This window comes from Hypanus sabinus, chromosome 4, assembly GCF_030144855.1.
Source record: "Hypanus sabinus isolate sHypSab1 chromosome 4, sHypSab1.hap1, whole genome shotgun sequence".
NCBI lineage: Eukaryota > Metazoa > Chordata > Chondrichthyes > Myliobatiformes > Dasyatidae > Hypanus > Hypanus sabinus.
Window position 1 is genome coordinate 117,167,663 of NC_082709.1, and position 27,775 is coordinate 117,195,437.

General features: G+C 40.9%; 1 protein-coding gene across 3 annotated transcripts in view; it reads right to left on the reverse strand.

Moving 5' to 3' along the window:
• The window catches only part of nhsb (Nance-Horan syndrome b (congenital cataracts and dental anomalies)), a 452,286-nt gene that overhangs the window by 380,524 nt on the left and 43,987 nt on the right, over positions 1-27,775 (reverse strand). The window contains exon 1 of one of the 3 annotated variants that reach the window (XM_059967995.1): positions 3,361-4,492. The exons of the other annotated variants lie outside the window; for them this stretch is intronic. Coding sequence (XP_059823978.1) covers positions 3,361-3,541 — 181 coding nt within the window. The 5' untranslated portion in view covers positions 3,542-4,492. Of the gene's footprint in view, positions 1-3,360; positions 4,493-27,775 lie in introns of those variants that run through there. 3 annotated transcript variants of the gene reach the window in all.

The window sequence follows — 27,775 nt, forward strand, 5'->3', positions numbered from 1 at the left end:
ATAGAAGGATACGGACCACATCAACATTGATGGGATTATTTTAGATTGGCATTGTGGGTGATGCAGACATCGCCAGCCAGAGACCTGTTCTTGTGTTCTACTCTTTTATGTATTCTTAAGTAGAGAACACAATATGGGAACTCAATGGAAAATAGGGCAGAGATAGAAAATTGGCCATGATCTTCCTGAATGTTAGGTCAATTTGAAAGGGTCTTTAATTTCAATAATTATTTAATTTCAATCCAGAAATTAAAAATTGTTTCCCTTTTCTGCTTTTAGTAACAGGCAGAGAAAGCACACTGCGGGCCTAAATCAAAGTCGAGTTTGAGTTTACATTTATATGTGCAAGTACATGTATGAAAAACTTGTCTGCACCAGCATCACAGGTACATACAGTAGCATCAAATACAGAAATTATACAAGAAAAAAAACTATTACAACAATAAAAAGTACATTGCAGGGCAAAGTGGTTGCAATGCTGCTATACTGATGTGGAGATTAAGATTGTGCAGTTGGCTTCAAGAACTGAATGGTGGAAAAAAAAGTAGCTGTTATAGCCAATCAGATGTGCACCATGTTAATACTAACTGAAGCAATCCCAACTAATCACAATCACTTCCCTCTGCAGTTGTTAGTTTAAAAAGACATATTGGAGTCAGAAATATCCATAAACGATAATAAGGACTACTTAAAAAGCTCATTACTACTACTAATTCTAATGCCTTAAGGAGGAACTACAGTCAACCTAGAGAAATTCCATTCAAGGACTGCAGCAAAGTTTCACCATAGCAGGAACTAAAGAAACACTGTCATTTAACTGGCTTTTACCAATCCATTCCCATTTTCAAGGCATGGACTCACTGTAAGAACTGGCAATTATTTTTCTGCAAATCTTTCTTTTTAGTTACATGAAGAAACAAGTTGGAAAAGAGTTCATGAAAGATTGAAGTTAAACATTGACACTAGAAAAAACAGAATGTAGGGCAGGAAAATTTTTCTTCACATGAGTTGTCTGAATGAAGACGATCATCCTTGACCTCGAGGGATAGCCATGACGATCAGTAGCCATAAGACTCTAATGTCCTTGGAGATCGTGACTAATAAAAATCCTTGGCAATTATGAGCAATACAGTGGCATATCTAGTAGAGCTACTGCTTCGTGAAGCCAGATATCTGTGTTTAATCATGATCTAGTGAATAGGATGTCTAAAGTTTGCATGTGCTTCCCATGACATTTGTTTCCCCTGAGCACCCAAGTTTATTCTCACCTCCCAAAGATGTGCAGGAGTACAGATTAGTAGATGAGTTATTGCTGGAGTGCAGCTAGGTGGGAAAATCTAGGGGATTGAGGGGGATATGGGAGAATAAAAAAATTGATTGATGCTTGATTAGTGTAAATTGGTGGATAATGGTAGGCGTGGACTTGCTAGATTGGAGGGAGCATTTCTGTGGCGTATTTTTCTATATAACTATCAAGCAAGGTGAATGTGGATGTTTATCAAATGATCAGATAGATGAGTAGAATAAGTATTCATCATTTTGGCTGTCAGATTACAATTCTGCCAATGACGAGATTTTTATTTATGTACTAAGCACAACTCTTCTATAATTGTTGACTTTGTAACAGTGCAATATTTGGTGAAAAACATACTTGGTTTGGTTTTTATATGAAAATGTACCATAGGCAGAACATGGAGATCTAAAATGCAGTGTGACTGTGAACAATGCCTGTTCTGGACAACATCTTGAGAGTTGGCTAGCTGTCTCCAGACCCAGTTTCTCACTTGGATTAATTACAAACTGAGGTTCAATATTGCTCAATCATGAAGAACTGCAACTGTCAAAAGACTGAAATTAAAGCAAAGTTGCAGGAAATATCTAGCAGATCAGGCAGCATCTGTAAAGATGCACACAGAGGATCTTTCATTGGAAGCAACTCTGGTGAAAGGCCATCAACCCAAATCATTAATTCTGTTTTTCTCCCTACAGATACTGCATGATTTGCAGAGATGTCCAGCATTTGTTGTTTATGCTTAATCCTGGTCATCTGGACAAAGACCTGTGCAACTTAAACACAGACAGTGGGAGTGGCGGCATTATTAAGTTGGAATAATCAAATTGAATGGCAAAAGGCCAGTAGCTTACACTCCTCTCTGTCCCTACATGTGGCATGAAAGAAGTGCTCCCAAACACTAACAGTTTCTGTAGACTTTTACAAGCCACCTTAAACAAATTTGCTGCACAAGGTGCATCTACAGTGCACATTCTCATGAGTTGCATGTACAGTGCTACCACTTTCTTTTAATCACAGAATAAGAGTATTTTTTTATTGGCATGTTGCCTTTCCTTGCTTCCATGGATTTCTTCCCAACAGCAGAAAAACAGATCTGAGCCAAAATCTGGAGTTCCTTTTCATGAACTTCCACTGAACTTTTATTAAAATAAAGAGCACTGATAAAGACCAAAAACCATGAGTGAAGCCGTTCATGAAATCAGGTATGAGCTTGTGACAATCGATAACACAATGAGGAATCGGAAGGAGGTCTGATATGTAAAAACCTTGTTGGCTTTGTGCCAATGTTCTATTGCCTCAGTGGAGGAGTCTGGGAACATCCACATCTTGACCAGTAATCTCTGGTAATATCTAACTCCAGTTGTCACCAGTTAGGAACTATCCCACAGTGCCTACTCTTTTTAAAAGCCGGGTATGATGTTCTCTTTCATGCATAAAGAAGACATGAGTTCAAAAATTCAAGTCCTGTATATCTTTCTGTTACTTGCCCATATTTTACTGGAAGGACTCTTCCAGTGACTAAAGCATAAAACCTTTCCTACAACTTTGTTTAATAAACAAAACCAAATTAGGAGTGGAGCTGTTCCCTGATTTCTTCATACAAGGTATTATATGAATGTATACTCAGTATTCAGCTCTCCAGTGAACCAGAAAATATTTTGGCAGCTTTGTCAGTGCCTAAAATAAAATCAGCATTCAATGTTAGGTGATATGTGTAGACATTCCTCAAAGTTCAAAGTAAATTTATAATCAAAGTAGAGATATGTCACCATATACAACCCTGAGATTCATTTTCTTGCAGGCATTCACAGGAAGTAGAAGAAACACAATAGACTCGATGAAAGACTGCACCCAACAGGACAGACAACAACCAATTTGCCAAAAAAAAACACAAAACTGTGCAAAATAAATAAATAAACAAACAAACAAACAAACAACAAATATTGGGAACATGAGATAAAGAGTCCTTGAAAGTTCATCCATAGGTTGTGGAAACAGTTCAGTGTTGTGGTGAATGAAGTTATTCCCTCTGGTTCAGGAGCCTGGTCTGGTTGAGGGGTACTTACAGTTCCTGAACCTGGTTGTGTAGGTCCTAAGGTTCCTGTACCTTCTTCCTGATGGCAGCAGCAAAAAGAGAGCATGGCCTGGATGGTGGATGTCCGATGATGGGTGCTGATTTCCGTGACAGCGCTCCGTGTAGATGTACTCAACTGAGGGGAGGGCTTTACCCCTGATGGACTGGGCCATATCCACTACTTCTTGTAGGATTTTCTGTTCAAGGTCATTGGTGTTTCCAAACCAAGCTGTGATGCAACCAAACAATATACTTCACCACACATCCATAGAGGTTTGTCAAAGTTCTGGATGACATGCTGAATCTTCGCAAACTTCTAAAAAGTAGAGGTGCTGCCGTGCTTTCTTTGCAATTGCTCTTACAAAGTACATGCTGGACCCCCAGGACAGATCCTCTGAAATGATATTAATGAAGAATGTAAAGTTACTGACCCTCCCCACCTCTGATCCCCCGATGAGGACTGGCTCATGGATCTCTGGTTTCTTCCTCCTGAAGTCAATAATCAGCTCCTTAATTTTGCTGACATTGAGTGAGCGGGTGTTGTTGTGGCACCATTCAGCCAGATTTTCAATCTCCCTCCTCTATCTTGATTCGTTGCTACCTTTGATTCAGACAATGACAGAAGTGTCATCGGCAAACTTAAAGATGGCATTGGACTCGTGTTTAGCCCTTCAGTCATAAGTATAAAGAGAGTAGAGCAGGGGGCTAAGCGCACTGTGCTGAGGGAGACTGTGGAGGAGATGTTGCCAATCCGAACTGACTGGGCTTTGCAAGTGAGTTATTTCTATGAGATGCTAAATTTACCTGGTAAGAGTTGTCCAAAACACCATATATTGGGCTTGTGCTTTGTTTTCCAATGCAATAAGCAACAAAATATTGCAGATGTTGTAAATGTGAGGGGGGAAAAACTGGAAATGCTAGTGGTGTACTGGCTAGCAACAAGGCTGAGAAACACATTAGCAAAGTATCAATCAAACCTGCTTTAACAACAAAAGAACCCATTTTCATTTTTCTGTATATGATGTAATATCACAAAGAAGTTCCTGAAGTGGGAGAGGGTGAAACAAAAACACCTCCATCAATCACATGGATTCAGATGCAAATTTTACTTTATCCTGAGACCCGTAATCCTCCACCCAGATCGCTAGACTAATCGCTCTGATTTCATTGGAAAAGCACTTTCCAGACTGTGGCTAATGTGGTTACAGGAACCAAAGTAATAACAAAACATTGGGAGGGGAAAGCTTGCTTTTCATACACCAGCATATCTAATGTTGAAGACCTGGCCTTGGTACAAGAGCTGAAATTGTTTTTCCTGGCTAATATTTCTCTTTTTTTTGTTTAAATGGGGTTGTCCGTTTTTATTACTTAAATGGAGCAGTAAAAAATACTTCTAGTGCCTGTGGTCTGGTTCTTCTCCAGGTTTCAAGGCCACACATAATGGACCCCAAAACTTAATTTTCCTTCAGTTGGAGGCTGTAGCCTCTAAGCTTATCTGTGAGAGACTGGGCACATGTTTAACTAACACCCGATTCACTTGTCTACATAATGCGTACAGAGTCACTTGTAACCAGAGCTTCCTTGGTTTTATTTTCTCTCAATTCCAGCACTACTTATTCTGATGTAGGGACTGGCACAAACTAATAGGTTACTTTGATTACATTATGCAGGAGCAGCCAGCCTGAAACACAATCAAATAGAATTGATATTGTGGTCATAGTCATAAAGCAATAGAGCAAAATAGCATGGATACAGGCATGCTATAGCATGCCACAGTGGGTCACGGTGCCCACCCAGTCAGTTCCAATTTCCTGCATTTGATCTATATCCCTCCAAGCCCCACCCCTCCATATACCTATCCATGTGCTTCTTGAAATGATATTACCATATCTGCTTCAACCACTTCCTCTGGCACCTCATTCCACATACTCAGTACCCTCTGGGTAAGTTGTCCTTCGGGTCCATTTTAAATCTTTGCCCTCTCACCCTAATTATGCCTCCCTCTCCTACTCTAGGGAAAAGGTGGTTACTGTCTAGCGTACCTACGCCTCTCCATATTAAACATTTCTATAAGATCATCACTCATCCTCCTACATTTCAAGGAATAATGACCCAGGCTAGCCAACCTCTCCTGATAACTCAGGCCTTCTAGTCCTGGCAACATCCTTGTAAATCTTCTCTGCATTCTTTGCAGCTTTACCAAATCTTTTCCACAGCACAGTGCTCCAAGTATGGTCCCATCAGCAACATAATGTCCCAACACCTGGACTCAGTGCCCTGCCTGATGAAGGCCTGCATGCTAAATGCCATTTTTACCACCTTGTCTACCTGTGACATCACTTGGCTACTTTCAACAAGCTACGTATTTGTAGGAGTGACAAAATACCATTCTTTAACAGTATGGCAGCATCTTTTACTTAACATGAGAAATCAGAGAGCAGTGCAATTTCCTCAAGTGAAGGGTATACAATAGTGGGACATGGCCAATAGAAAGTTCATACTTTGTTTACATTTCTCCTTTAAACTTCAACAAAAGCTGCCCTTCCCCCACCCAAGGTGATATTCAAGTTCACTATCTATTGAATCATTGAATTAGAGAAGCCAGTACCACAGAAAGAAGAGAAAATTTAGCCTCACACTTGCTTTTTAAATATCAATTTGTTCAACTCCCTAGCAAACTTACAATATCATTTTCCACCGCCTTTGCAAGTTAAACATTTTAGATTGCAAAGTTCTAACAAAGGCAGTGTCTCATCACCTCTGAACCATTATTTGAGATCTATAATCATTGCTTTTCAACTGACTGATAGCTTCTTTCTATCCACTGTTTTACTTTAAAACCTTTCTTCACGTAGTGTCCTCTGTCAGGTCACTTCTTAAGTTTTTCAATCTCTCATTTCTGGAGTTCAGCATCCTGTGTAACAAACTAAGGGCTGAATCTGATTCCTGAACCTCAGATACCATTTAATTGCTACAGTGCCAGCAGTAACGGAAGTTAAATCCAACAGAATGTTAACTGCTGGTCCCTCAGACCATTTGAGAATACTAACGAAATTCTTCAAACCAATTATAATCTTGCTAAACAATTGTTCCTGCAATATTTCTTTTCCAAATGCAAAGGTGATCCAGGTCCATAATGACTCCAATAAAGAGCTGAATTATATTTAAACAAGCTGAAGAATGAATGCATAATCATAAAATGCCTGATGTGACATCAGTCAACAGTCTTTAATATTTTCCCCAGAGACTTCATTTCTGACCTTTGGTTTGAACTTGGTCCAAATGAGCAAAAACCAAGAGTGAAAAGGAGAGCGTAAGTAGCTCGGATAATGTTGCCCCTAAAGGGGCTCTTACAATCACAAAGCTAATGTTATGATACATATGAAGTTAGTTTATTTATTTAACTAAATACTCCAGTTTGGGCTGACAAATTATATTTACAAAGATGCTTCCTGGACCAAAGCAAAATTCCCTTCAATCACAATCTAAAAATGGAAATGAGTTTTGAAAGAATGTCAAACACCAATGGCAGGTTAACGAATACTGATTAACTATAATATGCTCTCCTAACCAAACAGAAGGACTGAAAAACCATTTCTGGCTCACGAGAATTCTCCACATCACCAATATTTAGTAAGCTTGGCTAACTGCCACTTCAAAGGTCAAAATGTTGGTAGCAACTGAGATCAGGAGCTGTTCCTTTAGTCTCAAACAATAGAAGTCTTCAGGATGAAATTCATTCAGAACCAGGAAATTATGCATCCAATAATAAAATAACTGTTTCGTCTAATAGAAGCGATACAAAACAGAATAATTTGGAAATGCCAGAAAGAAGCAACGAAGGAGGAAAAGGAATCTTTACCCAAAAAAAATAATTATGATGGGAAAAAAGAAAGAATTTCCCATCTAGTGTATTACAATATGGAGAAACCAAACACAGATAGGATGATTTCTGATTACATGAATGCAATTAATGCTCACCTTGTGATCCCTTCAAAATGCCTGTCCCCTTATCAGTTGAAAACAACAATTAGCACTAGTGTGCAATTTCAAGTAAATGCAATAAAATCTATAATTATTTAAAAAAGATTACAATTTTCCTAAACATTAAACCAACATTGATTCGATAGCTGCTTTGCAGAACACCTCCGTTCATTCTAGAAGGGAAATTTAAGTTCCAATTGCCTACCACTTTAATTCTCCATTTTACTCTAAGCCCAGCTCTCTATATTGTTGTAACTATGCCTTTCATGTGCATGAGGAACAGTGCTTCATCTTCCTACTGAGAACTTTGGAACGTAATATTGATTTCAACAATTTTAGATAATTCCCTTCTATTTAACAGAAGTGGTTGGACCTTTATATCAATTGGTCTCTATCAGATTGTTCCAAATGCTGGCTATTAAAGTAATTGTTACCTTGACAACTTCAGTGTGCACTTAATCACATACATTATCCCCATTCTCCCCACATCTCCTTCTTTGTAGCTTGTATTGTCACTTTTCGAGTTCTGATGATGGGCCATGAACCAAAAAGCCAACAGTTTCCCTCCCCACAAAAGCTGTTAAACCTAATGAGTAGTTCCAGCACTTAAACAACACACCCAAAATGCTGGAGGAACTCAGCAGGCCAGGCAGCATCCGTGGAAAAAAAATACTGTTGATGTTTCAGACCGAAACCCTTCAGTAGGAGCCAGCATCTGCAGATTTTCTATTACTTGTGCTTTGAGTTCCAGCTTGTAATACTTTTTGCCTTATTTACACCTGCTGAATTTATCAACAATCATGAAACTTTAACCTTCTATTGCAGTTAACTATTCTCCTATTTGGAGTCCCTCGTTATGTGATGTTTGTCAAAGGCTACTTAAACAAAACACTGATTTCGAAAGATGCCTGAAATAGATTTAAAAGAAAAATTTTCCATGATGATTGTCAGACAGCTTAGCAGTAGGTCACAGTGACAACCAGATCCCTGGCTATCAACTCAAGTTCATTTTTCCTTCTGAGCTGTCTGGCTGATGGCTGATCTTGGTGCCACTGGAGGCATTGTAACTAGATTCAGCTATTCTGAAATGAGTAGGAAAAGGGAAAGGGTTGTTCGTTGAATCTCTCTTGGACAAATGTAGGGATGAAATAAGCTCTTCTACAAAATCCTGATAGGGCACCCATATAATTCTCAGCTCAGACAAGAGAATTGCTCTTCAGACAAAACACTGTCCATGTAACTATACAGCGTCATGGATAGGCCCCTGGGCAGGAGGGGGAAAATGCTGGCTGCTGAGAAAAGAAACATAATATGAGGGTAAATGGCATTTTTTAGAATGTCGATACTTTTAATCACAAAATAACATTGCCATAAACAGAAAGCTTGTCCAGCACATCTTAAAACAGTAGCTGCATTTAGGCAGATGGAAGCACTTGCATTTGATCACTGAGAGTCTGCTCTGCTACAATGACTTAAGAACTTTTATAGCAAGTGTTTCCATGGCACCCGCTAAAGAATGTCTGTTGGCTGGGCTTGAAGGAATGGTTCAAACCATTGTTGATGAATGGGTTAAAAAAATCTATCATTCAAGAGAGCAGTCATTCATTAAAAATAGCAAAGTGGGTGGTTATTGGGGGTGGGCTTGGCCCGTTTTAGCTTCGAGGTCAAAATGAGCCTAGTTGCTGTTGTTAGGAATTACTGATGTATAAATTACTGATTATTACTGATCTATAACTATCATTGAATGATCAGCTACATAAAGGATTCAAGGCAATAACAGCTCACCCCAGAATATCCAGAGTTCTGTGTAAAACTCCAAAGCCAAACTGAATCAATCTTTGGGAAGTGGCAGTGACATTCATTAAGATGTTGAAAGTAGAGAGTGGAGCTCCTTGCAAGGCAGTTGCCTGAATAACAACTTGTCTGGCATGCAAAGATATCCAGAACTCCTTCACATTGTCCAATAGCCAGGAAAACAGACGCTGAGAGGAGAAAGATTAGCAGGGATGATGAAAAGCCCGGTCATAAAGATGATCTTGAGATTGCCTCATAAGAGATGCAGGGAGAAAGACGAAGAAAGGGGCCCCAGAATGAAAAGGGAATAAATGCAGTACTACTCAAAATAAATTTTCCAGAAAGTAATTGATTAAACAATGTTAATCTTTTTTAAAGTGTTTGAAGCATAATTACCTGTATATTCAGTTTAATAGACACTTTAAGGTAATATACCACTGCAATTTTATTGCTTCCCTAGTCATTAATATTTAACAGCCATTTCAAAGAAAAGCATACAGTCTATTCAAAGTAAACCAACGGGATCAAGACCTTTGCAAATTCATTCAGAAACCACAGGATGAAGTTTTGCCCCTCTCTTCATCTTCCACACTACCACCCACTGAATTCAACCTGTCATCATCTATAACTTCTGTCACATTTCACATAGTGACAAAACAAACACTTGCCAGTCTCTTCCCAGTCACATTACAAAGGGAGTAGTGCTCTGGCAACTCTGTTCATCACCTTCCATCTTCATCGATAACCATTTACTTCAAAGAGCAGCTTCCCATGCAATCGAAGATGCAACTCCTGCCCTTTTACCTCTTCCCTTCATTCAGGGAGGCAAATATCCTTCCAGTAAAGTGCTGGTTTATCTCTACTTCTGGTTTATCTGTCTCTAAGGAGTATGTACATTCTCCTTGTGAATGCGTGGGTTTCCTCTCACATTCCAAAGACATACATTTCAGCGTTAATTAGTTGTAGCCATGCAACGTTGGCACCAGAAATATGGTGACATTTGTGAGCTGCCCCTAGCACATCTCGGACTGTGGGCACAACCCTCCCTACCATCAAGATATCTTCAAAAGACCTTAAGTTGACAGCGTCTTTCATTAAAGACTGTCACTATCTGGGATCTGCCCTCTTAACATAGGTACAGAAACCTAAAGCCCCACACTCAATTGTTAAGAACAGCTTCCTCCCTTCTGCCATCAGATTTCTGAACAGTCTATGAACCCTTGAACACTACCTCGTTATTTGTTTCCTAGCATGATTTTTTTTGTAATATGATGTTTTATATCTTGCATTCTACTGCTGCCACAAACCACAAATTTCATGACATATGTCAGTGATAATAAACCTGCTTTTGATTCCATTCCCTCTCTAACATCTATCTTTGTTCTCTTGCAGTGATTTAACAAAGCCCAACTTAAGTCCTCATCTTTTGACTAGACACACAAGAGTTAACATTATATCCAACCATTCCAGATGACAAATCTTTCCAATATGTCTGAGAACTGGCCATTTCTCACTCCTACTTCTCTGTAATTTATGAAGTGACTTATTACTAGCTTTTCTGATAAAAAGTCATTGACTCAAGCATCAACCCAGTTTTCCTCACAGATGCCCACTTTCCACATTTTGCATGACATCGAAGGCCATTTAGCCACTGGGTCTAAGGCAGCTCACAGAGCAATCCCCTTCCCCTGAAAGCTATTCCCAACATTCATACAGCTCATTGTTCTCCCAACTTTCAGTGAAAGTGGCAACCTGCTTTAACTTCAGCTTGGTTTTAGATGAGTGGGCAATGAAACAAGCTGGAATCTCACTCCCACGCAGTTTCCTGAGTTGAGTCAACTCTGCTTCCTGCCTTTTCTGGGTGGAAAGTCAGCAAGAACTGGTAGAGAAACCCAGCTGCAGGAATGCAATTCGTGGCAGTTTAACCATTGGTCTCCCTGCTTCCCGACCAGTGACCAGGGTTAATAACACCTCTGCCAGGGCTAAAAAGCCATACATTTTATGACACTTCATGGTATTTCATGGATTTCTCAAGGGGAAATCTTGCCTGACAAATCTGTTGAAATTCTTAGAGGGAATAACAGGCAGGATAGACAAAGGAGGTCAGTGGATTCTCAGAAGGCCCTTGACAAGGTGCTGCACAGGAGCCGCTAAACAAGATAAGAACTCATGGTATTACAGGAAAGATACTAGCATGGTCAGAAGATTGGCTGGCTGGCAGGAGGCAAACAGTAGGAATAATGGGGTCCTTTTCTAGTTGGTAACTCATGGTGTTGGGGCCATTAGTTTTCATGTTATGTGTTAATGACTTGGATTAAATCATTGCTGACAAAGCAAACATTCATTATCCATTTTGGACTGCACAAACAGAGTGGGCTGACGTAGAATGTGATACTGCTCTGGATAAGTATTATGCAAACACCGGACAGGTAGAAGGCATGGGAATGAAGTGGGAAAGCTGGGTTGAGGGAGTCTACCAAACCTGATCTTCCCAAATGGTAGAGGAGACTTGAGAGGCCACAAGATAAATTGCTCTTCCATCATTCCAATACATGGAGAAAATAAACAGGCAGGCGCATTTTGTGTACCTTGATCAAGATTTCCAACATCTGTAGAATCTCTGTGTTTCCAACATTCCAATGTTACTTAAACAGTTTGCACTATTAATATAATTTGGAATCAAATCCCAGATTCTTCAAGTCTCTATGATTAATGTTTTCCCTAAATTCCCACAGCTTCTACCATCCTTCCTTCTAAACTGCTTTAATTTGTCTCCAGTCAAAGATAACCTCTCCCACCCATATATTCATCTGAAAATGGCTGCTGAAAAGACAAAGCTCTTAAAAGTAAATTATTCCATAAATTGCTGCCAGACAGCTGAAAAGTATTATGTATCAATAATTACCAGTCGGATTATTCATCGATAACTATCGTCCTACCAAACTTAGGCAAATGAATTGTTGCCGAAATGACTATAGAGTAACTGGTTTGGAAGCTGCCGGTCAAATATCAGAGGGTAGAACTAGTTGTTGCAGGTTTTCTTAACTAGGAGATTGTACTTTTCTTTTAACCCTCTTCCTAACCAATAGCTATGTGTAATTGCTATTTTCCAGTCTGCATTATTACAACATCGAGCAATTCAATTGTGTACTTTGTCCATCAGGGAAGACCGCACGCAGATCCTTATTCATAAAAATAATTAATTCAAGCTGACTTATTACTTGTACACATATCTCAGATCACCTATTATATAATTTCCAGCCATGCCCAGAAGAAACAAAAAAAACATCTTTTCCCTGTATATCCACCTATATTATTGACTTCTTTCAGACTGTCCACTAGATTAACATCTGCTTCCAGTGATGGGGTACAATTATTTCTTCAATTGGTTTCATAGCTTCAAAGCAGTACTAAAATATATATGTTGAGTCCTTGTCAAATAACTAATTAGCCACAGTTAAGGAGAAATATGTTCAGTTTCTGTCTTAATTAGACTGATTTTTCCAGTAACAAGTTTGGGCTACAGTTAACATGGCTCTAAACATGATCATGATGACATCATTTTACATATTTCTGTTTGCAATCACTTAAAAGCACAAGAATATAAATTCATCCCAGATGAAATGAACTTAACATTAATCACAACATGATCCATGAAATCTTGCATAGTATTATGTTCAAGTCCAGATACTGGAATGTAGGAGCACAGTTCTTAAAGCGCAAATTATATTCTTCTTTTTCAACACCTGATGACAGTTACCAGGAAGACTAGCAGGTTAAAAACACAGATGAGGGACACTAGTTACAAAGTAATTAAGTTCTGCAAACAGTCAGCAAGCATTTGTTTGAGATACCAGTTGTACTTGTTGCTATGGCATCATGTCACAAGAGCCAAACTTACAAAAAAAGATGTTCTGTGTACAGATTGTTCAGCACAAAAGATTGCAATGGAAATTAAAGTGAGAATTCGACCACATTGAAAAGCATAAATGCCAAACAAGTGCTTTGAATTCAGCCAGATAACTCCGGGATTGCCAAAGCATAATTACATGAATGAATTGCAAGGAAAATTACAGTTGCAGGAAATTGGTGACTGAACTGTTCAGTAGATTGAGTATTTTCCAGATAGTTTTCAAAATTAAATTTCTGCAAACTTTGTTCACTGTATTGAAAAGTGAGGATTAAGGGCTACGTTTGGTTAACAAATAAACCAATCCTAGGTAAGATATAGGAAGTTTACAGCTAAGGAAACTCCTTCTGTCTTAAGAACATAAGAAACATGAATCGGGGTGATTTTCAATACGATTATAGCCAACCTTTTACCTCAGAGCTACTTTCCTGTATCAAACCCCTAAACCTTGATACCAAAAGAAAACACATCAATTTCAGTTTTGACTAAACTTGGTGATTAACCCTCTACAGCCATCTCAGGAGAGAATTCCAAAGATTCTTCACACTCTGGATGAAGAATTTTCTCCTCATCTCAGACCTGTACAGCAGATCTAGAGACCCTAGCCAAGGGAAACATCAATCCCATCCACTCCATCATGCCTTTTAGGTGTCTTGTTGCAACAGCGTGCTTCAGCTCAGCTGGGTCACTGCCCAAGGCTCCCAACTGTACCAGGGAATTATATGTTATACATAACCACGTCAAGATGATGTGTGACTTAGAGCTGATGTTGATTCTATATGCTTGGTACCGTTGCCTTTCCTATTTTACATTAAATCACTCAATGGCCTGAGAAAAAGACTTCAGCTTCTACAAGATTAGAACCACAAATGTTAGCGTAGAATATCTATGCATTCACCTTTCACAGTGCCCACACCACCTAATTTCCAGCAAAATATTATGAAACCTTGCTACAGTCTGTCTACAGGTATTGAATAACTAAAAAAGCATAACATCCTATTGCCATCTTTGAGTCTCTCATCATCAATATACTGGACATTAATAGTGACTCATAACATAGCCAGGCCAACCACAGAACTCCTCCGACCCCAGAGCTGCTGGAGGTTGGTATCTCAGCGTAAACGACTAAACCCCCGACCCCCCCACCACCTATCCTTTGCACAATCTACAAGGAACAAGACAAAAGTGTGATGGAACATTCTACGTCTGCAAGCAATAGTGGAACCAGGGGAGGAGGGGTTGATTGTCTATGATTATTTGCCATCAAATAATGATCATGTTTCTTAACATAGAATTTGTTACTTACAAAAGATAAAAATCACATATTTTAGAAGTATAGAAATCTTAAAACATTTTTCCTGTGATTCCTCCCAATGCAATTCACAATTTCCTGAAAATATTGTGTCTTCTTTCTTTGCCACAGGCATCAGAAGCAGCCATTGTTTGACTGTTTGATCCATTCACTGGACCTGTAAAGGCCTGTCCTTGTAGGAAAGCACCACCAATCTGTTAACAAAACATACATTAATGGAGTGTTTCCGTACAAAAGGAAGCTCGCAGCTGCCATCAATGACTTATCTTCACCAGGACTAAATTGAACATCTGGAATGTTGTTGTGGCTAACTAACTGCTAATGAGTTTAATTAACCCATGACCATAAAGGGGCAGATAGGGAACCCCAGTTAAAATCTGGGTGTTTATAAGAAGGACAGATCTGCCATGTCCCAGCATCAACAAACCTTTGGAGAGGGAACACACACAAAATGATGGAGGGACATAAGTATGCATACCTCGACTCAGCTTTATCCCCCTGGTTCAGTCCCTTCCTACCTACATCCTTGACACTTCATACGCTCTTGATCTTTTCAATGATTTGAAGTTCCCTGGCCCTGATCATCTTATTTTCACTGTGGATGCCCATTACTGTACAGCTCCATCCCCCATCAGGAGGGCCTCAAAGCTCTCTGTTTCTTTCTGGACACCAGACCCAGTTCCCCTCCACCACTACTCTCCTCTGTCTGGTGGAACTGAACCTCATTCTCAATAATTTCTCATTTAGCTCCTCCCATTTCCTTCAAACAAAAGGTGTAGCCATAGGCACTCGCATGCGTCCCAGCTATGCCTGCCTTTTTGTCGGCTACGTGGAAAGGTCTATGTTCCCAGCCTACACCAATATCACTCACCCACTTTTCCTGTGCTACATCACTTTGTGGCATTGGTGCTGCTTCCTGCACCTATGCGGAGCTCGTTGACTTCATCAACTTTGCCTCTAACTTCCACCCTGCCCTCAAGTTTACCTGGTCCATTTCCGACACCTCCCTTCCCTGCCTCCATCTCTCTGTTTCTTTCTCTGGAGACAGCTTACCTACTTTTATCTTCCATAAACTCACCGGCTCCCAGGTACCTGGACTAAACCACTTCCCACCCAGTTACTTGTAAAAATTGCTCCATCTCTGCCACATCTGTTCTCAGGGTGAGGCTTTTCATTCCAGAATGAAGGAGATGTCCTTCTTCTTCAAAGAAAGGGGCTTCCCTTCCTTCATCATCAAGGCTGCCCTCAACCGCATCTCTTCCATTTTGCACATGACTTCCCTCACCCCATCCTCCTGCCACCCCACCAAGGATAGGGTTCCTCTTGTCCTCACCTACCACCCCATCAGCTTCCACATCCAGCACATAACTCTCCGAAACTTCCGCCACCCCCAACAGGATCCCAACACCAAGTACATTCTTCCCTCCTCCTACTTCCTGCATTCCGCAGGGATAACCCTATGCAGCTCCCTTGTCCATTTGTCCCTCCCCACTGATCTCCCTCCTGGCACTTATCCGTGCAAGTGGAACAAGTGCTACACCTGCCCCTACACCTCCTCCCTCACTACCATTCAGGGTCCCAAACAGTCCTTCCAGATGAGGCAACACTTCACCTGTGAGTCAGTTGGGGTCACCTACTCTATCTAGTGCTCCCAATGTATTGGGAGACTGCTTTGGTGACCGTCTACCCTCCATCCACCAGAAAAAGCAGGATCTCCCAGTGGCCATCCATTTTAGTTCCGGTTCCCGTTCCCATTCTGTCATGTCAGTCCATGACCCCTCCTCTACTGCCGTGTTGAGGCCACACTCAGGTTGGAGGAGCAACACCTTATAATCCCTCTGGGTAGCTGCAACCTGATGGCATGAATATCAATTTCTCAAACTTCAAGTAATGTCCCCCCTCACCATTCCCCATTCCCATTTCCGTCTCTCACCTTATCTCTTTACCTGCCCATCACCTTCCTCTAATGCTCTTCCCCTTCCCTTTCTTCTGCAGCCTTCTGTTCTCTCCTATCAGATTCCCCCTTCTCCAGCCCTTTATCTCTTTCACTAATTGACTTCCCAGCTCTTTACTTCGTCCCTCCACCCCTTCCGGTTTCACCTGTCACCTGCCACCTTGTATTTCTTCCTTCCCTCCCCCACCTTCTTACTCTGACTTCTCATCTTTTTTCTCCAGTCCTGATGAAGGGTCTTGGCCTGAAATTTCGACTGTTCACTCTTTTCCACAGACGTTGCCTAGCCTGCTGAGTTCCTCTGGCATTTTTGTGTGTGTTGCTTGGACTTAAAGAGTTGAATCAGAATCAGATTTATTATTACTGAATGTGAACATTGTTGCTTTCTATTAATGAAAGAGTAAATAAAAAGAGCAGAAAATGGAATAACAAAGTAGTGTTCACGGGCCATTCAGAAATACAATGGCGGAGGGGTAGAAGCAGTTCTAAGTTATTGAGTGTGGGTCTTCTGGCTCCTGTACTTCCTCCATGATGGTAGTAATGAGAAGGGGGGTTATCCTGGATGCTGAGAGTCTTCAAAGACGATGCCACCTTCTTGAGATACTGCCACTTGAATACGTCCTCGAAGATGGAGAAGGTTGTGCGTGTTATGGAGCTGGCTTAGTCTACAAGCCTCGTCAGACTTTTGTGATCCTGTATATTGGTGCCCCCATACTAGGCTGTGATGGAACCAGTCAGGATGCTCTCCACTGTCAATCTACAGAACTCGGTAAAGTGTCATTCCTCAAACTCCCAATGAAGTAGAGATGCCAACACGCCTTCTTTGTGATTGCATCAATGTCCAGGGCCCAGGATAGATCCTCTGAGATGTTAGAGCTGCTCGTTATTTCCTTCACTGACTCCTCAATGAGAACTGTAGTGTTTTCTCCTGACTTTCCTTTCCTGAAATCCGCAATCAGTTCCTTGGTCTTGGGTGATGCTGAGTGTCAGGTTGTTGTTGCCATGCCCCTCAACCAGCTGATCTATTTCACTCCTGTATGCCTCCTCATTGCCAGCTGAGATTTACCAACAACAGTAGTATCAGCAAATTTGTAGAGTTGTGGGTGATTAAAAACAGTTGAAAGAATGCTTGGATGAACCTTATTTACAGATGAATCTATCAGTAAAAATCGGAGGCTTCAGAACAAAAATTTGTATCTTGCTCCCACTACCTGGCCGAGTACAGTTGGTCTGTGCTAATCAACTGGCTGAGGTGTTCACTGATATCTTTAACCTCTTGTTTCGGTAGTCTGAGGTTTCCATCCGATTCAAGCAGTGCTGGCTAAGGCCAAGGTGGTAACCTGCCTCAATGACTATCATCCAGCAGCACTTAGGTCCACTGGAATGAAATGCTTTGAGAGGTCGTTGATGAAACACATCAACCCCAGCCTGAGAAGTGACTAGGAACCACTCCAATTTGCCTACTTTCACAACAGGTCAATAGAAGGTGCCATTTCATTGGCTCTTCACTCAACCCTGGAAGATGTAGACAATTACGATGCATACGTCAGGATACACTTCATCAACTACAGCTCAACAATCAGTCCTAACATCCCCTCAAAACTAAACAATAAGCTTCAAAACCTTGGCCTCAACAGCTCCTTGTACAACTGGATCCTCGTTTCCCTACTTGCAGACCCCAGGCTCGGATTGGCAATAACATCTCCTCCACAATCTCCATTAGCACAGGTGCATCCCAAGGCTGTCTGCATAACCACCTGCTCTATTCACTTTACATTTATGACTGTGAGGCTAAATATTCCATATTCCAATTCCATATTTAAGTTTGCTGACGACACTACTGTCATTGGCCGAATCAAAGACTGTGACAAACCTACAATAATGAGGGAGATTGAAAATCTGGCTGAGTGGTGCCATAGCAACAACCTCTTACTTAATGTCAGCAAAACCAAGGAGCTGATTATTGATTACAGGAGAAGGAAACTAGAGGTCCATGAGCCAGTCCTCATCGGAGGATCAGAGGTGGAGAGGGTCAGGAACTTTAAATTCCTCAGTGTTATCAATCCAGATGATTTGTCCTGGGTCCAGCACATAAGAGCCATTACAAAGAAAGTACAGCAGTGCCTCTACTCTTTTAGAAGTTTGCAAGGATTCAGCATGTCACCTAAAACACTGACAAACTTCTATAGATGTGTAATAGGGAGTATTCTGACTGTTTGCATCACAGCCTGGCATGGAAACACCAATGCCCTTGATTGGAAAAGCCTATTAAGAATTGCGGATACATTCCAGTACATCACAGATAAAGCCCTCCCCACCACTGAGCAGATCTACAAGGTGCGTTGTCGCAGGAAAGCAACATCTATTATCAACAACCCCCACCATCCAGGCCACGCTCTCTTCTCACTCCTGCCATTAGGAAGGGAGCACAGCAGCCTCAGGCCCCACACCACTAGCTATTACCCCACAACCATCAGGCTCTTGAGCCAGAGGAGACAACTTCACTCACCTCAACACTGACTTGTTCCCACAACCTATGGACTCAAATTTAAGGACTGTTCATCTTATTTTCTCAATACTTATTGTTTACTTATTTATAATTGTTATTTAGTTCTTTCTTCTTTTGTATTTGCACATTGGTTTGTCTTGTGTGTGCTTTTTCATTAAAACTATTGTGCTTCTTTGCATTTACTGAGAATGCCTAAAAGCCAATAAATCTCAGGGTTGTATATGGTGACATATATGTACTTTGATAATAAATTTACTTTGAACTTTCTTTTACCTCAGCACTTGGGAATGACTGGGGAGAAACACTGATTCACAATTGGCACAATGGAGAGGATTTGGTGAAGAAGTCTGCGGAACATTGACCTGGGCTGAAGAGAATCAGGGTCAAAACACAATTGCTTTCTCAATGACTCGGTAATTCTGACCTGGGAGCAGCTAAAATGCGCCAACAAAAGGAGATATAGTGACAGATGCTGATTCAGATTGTGGTAGAGAAGAGGGCCAATCACACAGCTCAGCAAAACCCATCTCCAGGCCAACAGCAGGCTCACTGAAACACAAAGTATTGACTCTGCCATCGGTATAGAGATGTATCATTTTTATTCTCTAGTAATCCAAGAACAGGTCTGCATAATGTAACTGTGCCCAAACAAGTTTTCAGAATTAGGCCTTTTGGCCCTTTGAGTCTGCTCCATCTTTCTATCATGACTGAATTATTATTCCTCACAACCTTACTCTCTTATTTTGTTCCCTTAGGCAGAGAGGAAAGATTAAGCAGTCTCAAAAAGCTATTATTAAAATGGGGGTGATGGAGTGAGTGAAGGTGAAACTACAATAGCAGCCAGGGCTTTCTTCCCAAACCTCATGCGGATGGATGAGACCGTAAGATATAGGAGCAGAAGTGGGCCATTCGGCCCATCGAGTCTGCTCCACCATTCAATCATGGGCTGATCCAATTCTTTCAGTCATTCCCACTCCCCTGCCTTTTCCCCATACCCTTTGATGCCCTGGCTAATCAAGAATCTATCTATCTCTGCCTTAAATACACCCAATGACTTGGCCTCCATGGCCACTCGTGGCAACAAATTCCATAAATTTACCACCCTCTGTCAAAAGTAATTTCTCCGGAGCTCTGCTCTAAATGGACGTCCTTCAATCCTGAAGTCACGCCCTCTTGTCCTACACTCCCCTACCATGGGAAATAACTTAGCCATTTCTAAACTGTACAGGCCTTTTATCATGGCATTTGGGAAACCTCTGAATTTAATTCATTTATTTATTGAGATACAGTGCAGAATAGGCCCTATCGGCTCTTCTAACCCTAGCCTAATCAAAGGACAATTAACCTATCAACTGGTAGGTCTTTGACTGTGGAAGGAAACTGAAGCACCTGGAGGAAACCCATGCAATCACAGGGAGAACGTACAAACTCCTTACAGGCAGCAGCGGGAATTGAACCCAGGTCGCCTTGTGCTAACCATTCCACTACTGTGTTACTCCACGGTAAGCAGGATGAGGTGACATAATCAGAACTATTTTGGATATACTATCTTCAGACACACCATCATGGCAGCCACTCAGCAAACTTCTGTGAAGTTATCTTGGGCCAAAATGAAAGTAATTGATAGACGGAGACAAACAGATATTTTCTACTCAATGTCATTACACAATAATCAATGAGAAAATTGCTGGGTTACCTAAACTCTACCTGTAAACTTTTCAGGCTGCAGGTCATTGACCATGTTTTCCTCCTGGACAGTCCACCAAGTGAAGCATGGGTTAGTGATTTGCCCACAGAGGGCTCCGAGCCAGGGACTGAGCTGGGTAGTGGTAGTGAAAGGCTCGGTGCACGTTGGGCCTGAGCAGGTGCCTGTACATATTACGGTCTCCGTTCATGTTCCCACAAAATGAAACAGAGATCAAGGCTATAAAAAGACCATTAAATCCTTATCTAATTTGGTCAAACACAGCCTATTTTAGGATACTTAGCTCTTAAGAGTCTTCACTGGAGGAATGCTAAACAATTCCTACTCTCCCTTCATGGCTTTTGGTCTAGATGTCTTTCTCTCTGCTTTAGATCTTCACCACTCTTCTCTTACAAGCTGCTGCGATCTCTTTCTTAACTACACCCCTGAGGCAAAGCAATCTATATTGTAATAGTGCTCTCTGTCAAGATAAATCTCCGAATCTCCTGCCTCACTATCTTGTTGACAATTTTAAACCGATGCTCTCTCATCACCGACTCCCAAGCCAAAGGAAATAACCATCATCATTTTGAAAATTGCAATATAATGAAAACATGTTTGTTTCGATATTAATAAAAATATGTCTTCAAAGGGAGTAGGAATATCTCAAAACTTCATCAGTCTTTCAAAGTATGGAGTATCTTTGCTGGAAATAAACAGATTGTTTATTTAAAAACAGCTAATGCTGTAGTGAAGACAGGACAAATTTAACATCTGACAGCAGCTTCCATAAATCTTGCATTCTGCTCATCATACACTTTCTTGAGCAATGTAGGCGCATACTCCACTCATTGCCTTTTGTGTTTCAATTTTCATACTCTCTAAATCTGACACAAAACCAGGAGTGGAGAATAGAGGCAAGGATCCGATTCAAACTGTGCAGAGAACTATGTTTCATCCTTCCACAGTTACATGTTTAAGAATAACCTCTCTGAACATACAAAGTTCAAGGAAACTAGAAATTTAAATTACCAAACATGGAAATTTTGTCTTTGATTTCTCTGCTTTGCAAACATTTGAAGAGAAAAGTAAATAACATTACTGATAAAAGGGGATTGGCAGAATTTCATCATATGAAACAGTAGTGGTAATGCTTAAATCTTCTTCACCTAGTATAAATGGTAAGCAAGCTTCCTCATACCTAGAAAATATCTTTTCATCTCTCAAACATCAGTTGACATTGCTATGTATTTTCAGTGCATTTTCTGTTTCTAAGCTTCTTCTGAAAATAAGTAAATTATTGTATTTCTCAACTTGCATTTAAAGCCAAGTAAAATATATTAGTTTCAATTATTCTGGGGGATTTTCCTTTTTAAGAGTGCTATTTGTGCCATGTTAACTATTGTAAATGTATTCCAGCCGTGTGTATCAAAAATGATCCTTAGTCGATTCTATCAGAATCTGCCTATTTTCTACTGCAACTCCATTTACCTCTCTATATTCCTTGGCAACCAATACAAGCCTTAGTGGTCTCACTCTTGGAAATTTAAATTCACACAACATCCACAACCTTATGCAAGATTTGTGTTCTATAGAAAAGGGACTGAAATACCTGTAGTGAGAATTTACTCTGAGGTTTTGTCTGGAGATGTACATCAAAGTCGAGTAACTGATTTTTTAAAAGAAATTCTTTCCACAGTTAAATGAGTTAAAAATGGAAACATCTCCATCACCCTACCCATTCTGCCAGATTCTCCCAATCTGGAGAAACCTACAGAGGCCAATTAACCCATTTTTGGGCTATGGGAGGAAAGAGGGAGAAATGCCACATGGTCAGAGAGAGAACATTCAGAATCCACACAGAAAGTATCAGCAGCCTATGTTGAACTCGAGTCATTGGTGGCTCTACGAGCTGCTCCTTGGCAACTCACAACCAACCACGAGAGCAGTACCTAAGTAAAACCCCAAAAGGTACTCGCTGGGAACAAGCCACCACCATTCTGACCGTTATTGTTACTATCTTCAAATGCAACAGCACTGTTTCATCACTGCAGTTTCCCTCTTTCACCACTTCAGTCCTCTTGCCCAGTGGTGATCTGACCATCTACACATCACAACTCTCCACCAATAAAGGCCAAGGCCAAATATCTGGAGGACCTCAAGTCCCACCTTTCACCCTCGTGCCTGATTTCTGAGATATTACAGGTTTCCCCCGCTATCTGAAGGTAGAGCGTTCCTATGAAACCGTTTGTAAGCCGAAATGTTGTAAAGCGAAGAAGCAATTACCATTAATTTATATGGGAAAATTCTTTTGAGTGTTCCCAGACCCAAAAAGTAACCTACCAAACCATACCAAATAACACATAAAACCTAAAATAACACTAACATATAGTAAAAGCAGGAATGATATGATAAATATACAGCCTATATAAAGTAGAAATATTTTATGTACTGTGTAGCTTCACTTATCAAAAGCAGGAAGACAGTGAGCCGAAATCGATTTGGAGAAGAAAATCAGCATGTACACGCATGTGCACACAACTGCCCGCCCAAGGCTTCACGGTCATGGTAGTCTTTCTCGGGGTAAACACACGTATAAAGTGGGCGTCTTTTTTTCGTAAAAGTGAAAATCCTCTTTGGTCAGCGAAATCAGGTACTAATGTAGGTCTTTCATAACAGTGAGCTGTCGTAAAGCAAACGTTCAAAAAACAGGGGCCACCTGTACTGAAGAAGAGGGAGTGAATGAAACCAGAGCAAAGTCAGGTTCACATGTCCTTTCCTGTTGACAAACAATGCTGTACAGTAGCATAACAGTTAGCACAACAGTTTACAGTACAGGTGTCTGGGGTTCAATTCCCACCGCCTCCTGTAAGGAATTTGTACGTTTTCCCTGTGACCGCTTGGGTTTCCTCCAAAGACATACTAGGTGGTAGGTTAATCGGTCATTGTAACTTGTCCTGCGATTAAGCTAGCATTAAATTGGAGGGGGTGGCTATGCAGCATAGCTTAGGGGGCTGTAAAGGCCAATTCCATGCTGTATCTCAATAACAAAATAAATAAATGACAGGAACCAATGAATTATTTGCAATGAACTCAAAACTTATAACCAAAAAACATGGCTTTAAATATTCAGCAAAGTCATCACTGCACTCTCAGCAGCTTATTCGGGAGGAGGTTTAAAAAACATGTAAGAAAAGAAAACAACGTTGTCTAATGGTATCATTGAGAAGAAACTAAAGCAAGAGTTTGAAGAGCCAATGAACATCTGCTGACTATGAGCAGCTGGCCTGAGTCCTAGATCAACTCCAAAGACCACCAACAGATCAAAGGTGTAACATTTCATCTTTGTCCCATCCACCATTGACACCGCCCCCATCCCTTCTATCTCCCTATCTGAAAAACACATAGTATTTTTGATGTGTATTTATCACCAGTGAAACAACAGCACTGTGTTATATTTTCTGTAATAAATTCAAATAATTGTGCAAAGCCCTCCAGAAAACCACAATAGACGTACAGAGTTTTCCAGAGGGGCTTGTAAAGTTTTTGTTTTAGTTGTAAGAATGAGCTTTCTACGGTAGATTTCATTTCAGAGAATATGCACCCTGCTGCTTTTTCACTGCTATTTTCATTTGCAAAAAAAATCTTTAAAATCGTCTCCAGATGTCTTTGAGTTCTAAATTTGCCTGGTGTTGTTTTTCCCTCATGGAATATCATTCTGTTTTATTACTTGCCCCTTGTGCAGGACAGGCCACCAGCCACCTGCTTTCAGAGAGGTCTACTTCAAATCATTCAGAGAAAAGAAACACCTTCTTGCATCTTTTCGGAAGTGATTGCCAGTTTCCCTTGATTCACCCACTTTATCAAAAGCAGGAACTCAGGGTTTGTTTACTGTAAACTGCATCTTTTCACAACCCTACCAACTGGTAACTAAAACAGGGAAGACTGAAGACAGACTTCCAGCACTGTGTGCACACTGCCTCTAACTATTAACCATTGGCTGACACCTATTTGGCAAAGTCCATACAAATGAGCTATGTCGCAAGACCCTGCAGCAAATTCCTTTCTTGATTCTTGGATATCCCTTTTCTCATATGCCAGAGTTTTCTGAACATTTCTCAGATCCAAAATCCATGTGAAGAGTTTAAACTGCTTAAATACCGCATGAAAAACAAAAACTAAAATTAACACAGCCACTTAACTTGTCTAATCCAAAATATGATTGCAAAATTTTCCAAGTGTTATTAATTGCTTCAAAAATATTCCATGAACCATAAACAGACTGTATTGAAACTGTTAACTGTGTAATAAATCTCCCATGTCTGGATCAAGGTTAGTGTAAGGAAACATGGGATACATGTGTCTGGGTGTAAAGACGGGAATAAAAATCAGGTGGTTTCCATGATGTGCAGCCAATCCACATCCGTTTATTGTATTCATTGTAGCAAATGCATATTTGCAAGAAAGATGATTTAATTACAGAATTTAGAATAATTGGCAAAAGAGGCAGAGGTAAGATTACGAGCTTTTGTTGAACACAGCATGTGGTTATGATCTGAAAAGCATAGCCTGAGCCGGCAACAGGAGCAGATTCCCAGCATGACTTCAAAGAGTAATTTTAAAGAAAACAAAATAAAGCAATGGTGAAAGACAAGGGATTAGTACTGTAGCACTCTCAAAGAGCTGGTTTGGATATGACAGACCAAGTTCAAGATTCAAGATCCAAGATTATCTAATGTCATTTCCAACAAACAATTGCAAAGGAGAACAAAATAGTTGTTGATCCAGATCCAATGCTGTACAAAAAAAACACAATAACATAAAGAACACATCGATAATAATAAAACACAATAAATATAAATACATAGGATAGTGTATATACTGTATGTCCACAAAGTAATGCTAGGCATGCTTCTGAGATGTACAATAAAATGGCAATAGATCTCTTGTGAAATCACAACATACCAAAGTATTCTGTAGATTCAGCAAAGTTCATAGAATTGTACAGCATAATACAAGTCCTTTGGTTCACTAAGTTGACTGCCACTACCAAACATGTATCACACTAATCCTCCACTAATAGGATCATAAGATATTCAAGCAAAATTGGGCCATTGATCCCACAGAGTCCACTCCACCATTCAATCATGTCTGATCTTTTTTCTCAAACTCACTTCTCCCCACAACTCTAACCCCTTAACAATCAATAACCTTTCAGTCTCTGCCTTAAATACAGCCAGTGCCTTGGCTTTTACAGTCCTCCGTGGCAACAAATTCCACAGGTTCATCACCCTCCGGCTGAAGAAATTCCTCCTGATTTCAGTTCCAAAGGGTGCCCCTTTATTCTCCTACTAATGTGAGCATCCTCTCCACATCCACCCTACCCAGGCCTGTCAGTATTTGGTAGGTTTCAACGAGTTTGCCCCTCACCCTTCTGAGTATTGGTCCAGAGACGTCAGACACTCCTCATCATGCCTGGGATCATTCTTCTGATCATCCTCTGGACCCTCTCCAGAGCCAGCAAATCTTCCCTGAGAAACATGGCCTAAAATTTCACACAATATTCCAAATTAAGTCTGACCAACAACTTAGAAAACTCAGCAGTATGTCCTTGCTGTCATATTCCAATCCTCTGAAAATGAATGCTAGTATTGTATTTGCCTTCCTTGCCACCAACTCAGCCTACAAGCTGACCTTCAGGGAATCCTGAACTCAGATTTCCAAGTCTTTTATTTCTACCATTTTATAATAACACTTTATTCTTCCCCCCATTCCTCGCAACTTGCTCTGGATTCTATCTCTCACCTGCACACAAGGGACAATTGACCATTGGCAATTGACATCAAACTAGAGCACCAAGGAAAGCAACACAATCGTCAGGAGAACATACAGAAAAAACTCCACACGCAGACATCACTGGAGGTCTGGATTGAAACCAGATTGCTGGAGCTGTAACACTGTGGCTCTATTAGCTACAAACAGCTATCACCGGTTTTGAATTAAGAAGAATAACATCAAAGAAACACATTGCCCACAGAGCTAAGGGTTGTGGCCATTTTAACTCAGTACAAAAATGTGAATGAAATTAAAAGCTCTTCTTATGTGACATCCTCAGCAGCACAGGCCTTTGGTACCAAAGGCACGCGATAAAGAGTTGAAAATTTGGTCTGAATGAGTTTCGTCCTGAATGAGGTCCCCAGAATTGACTTAAGAAAGACCAATCAGTTGAGTTGATAGCAAGACCCAGATTCTGCCGCAGGACCACACCAAGTTAGCCAATCTCAGGCTAAAAAGAAAGGCTGTTACCAACTTCTATAACTGGGTCAGGAAGCCTATCACAAATTCTGCCTACCCTAAGCTCACAAAGGAATAAACAGACTAAAAGGCAAATTGTGTATGGCCACAGCAGTTTACAGCAGATGCCATCTCACTGGCTATCTGCTGGGCTTTGGATCACCTGGTCAGCTGCAATACCAATATCAGGCTGCTGTTTCTCAATTACACTTGACATTCAACACCATCGCCCCGCAATACTAATCAACAAGCTTCGAAACCTGGGCCTCTGTACCTCCCTCTGCAGCTAAGTTCTTGATTTCCTCATCGGGAGAGCATTGTCAGTACAGATTGGTAATAATATCTCCTCCTCACTGACAAACCACACGGGCATACCCCAGTGATGTGTGCTCAGACCACTGCTCTATTCTCTCTGCGCTCAAGACTGCGCGGCCAGGCACAGCTCAATAAACTTGAACAACACACGCAAAATGCCGGAGGAACTCAGCAAGCCAGACGGCATCTGTGGAAAAGAGTACAGTCAATGTCTCGGGCTGAGACCCTTCAGCAGGACTGGAGAAGGAAAGATGAGGAATAGAGTTACAAGATGGGCGGAGTTGAGGAAGAAACACAAGGTGATAGGTGAAACTGGGGGGAGGGGGAAGTAAAGAGCTGGGGAGCTGATTGGTGAACAAGATACAGGGGCTGCAGAAGGGGGAAACTAATAGGAGAGGACAGAAGGCCATGGAAGAAAGAAAAGAGGGAAGGAGCACTGGAGGGAGGTGATGGGCAGGTAAGGAGATAAGGTAAGAGAGGGAAATGGAACTGGGGAATGGTGAAATGGAGGGGGTGATTACTGGAGGTTTGATAAATTGATGTTCATGCCATCAGTTTGGAGGCTACCCAGACAGAATATAAAGTGTTGCTCCTCCAACCTAAGTGCAGCCTCATCGCGGCAGTGGAGGAGGCCATGAACTGTCATGTCGGATT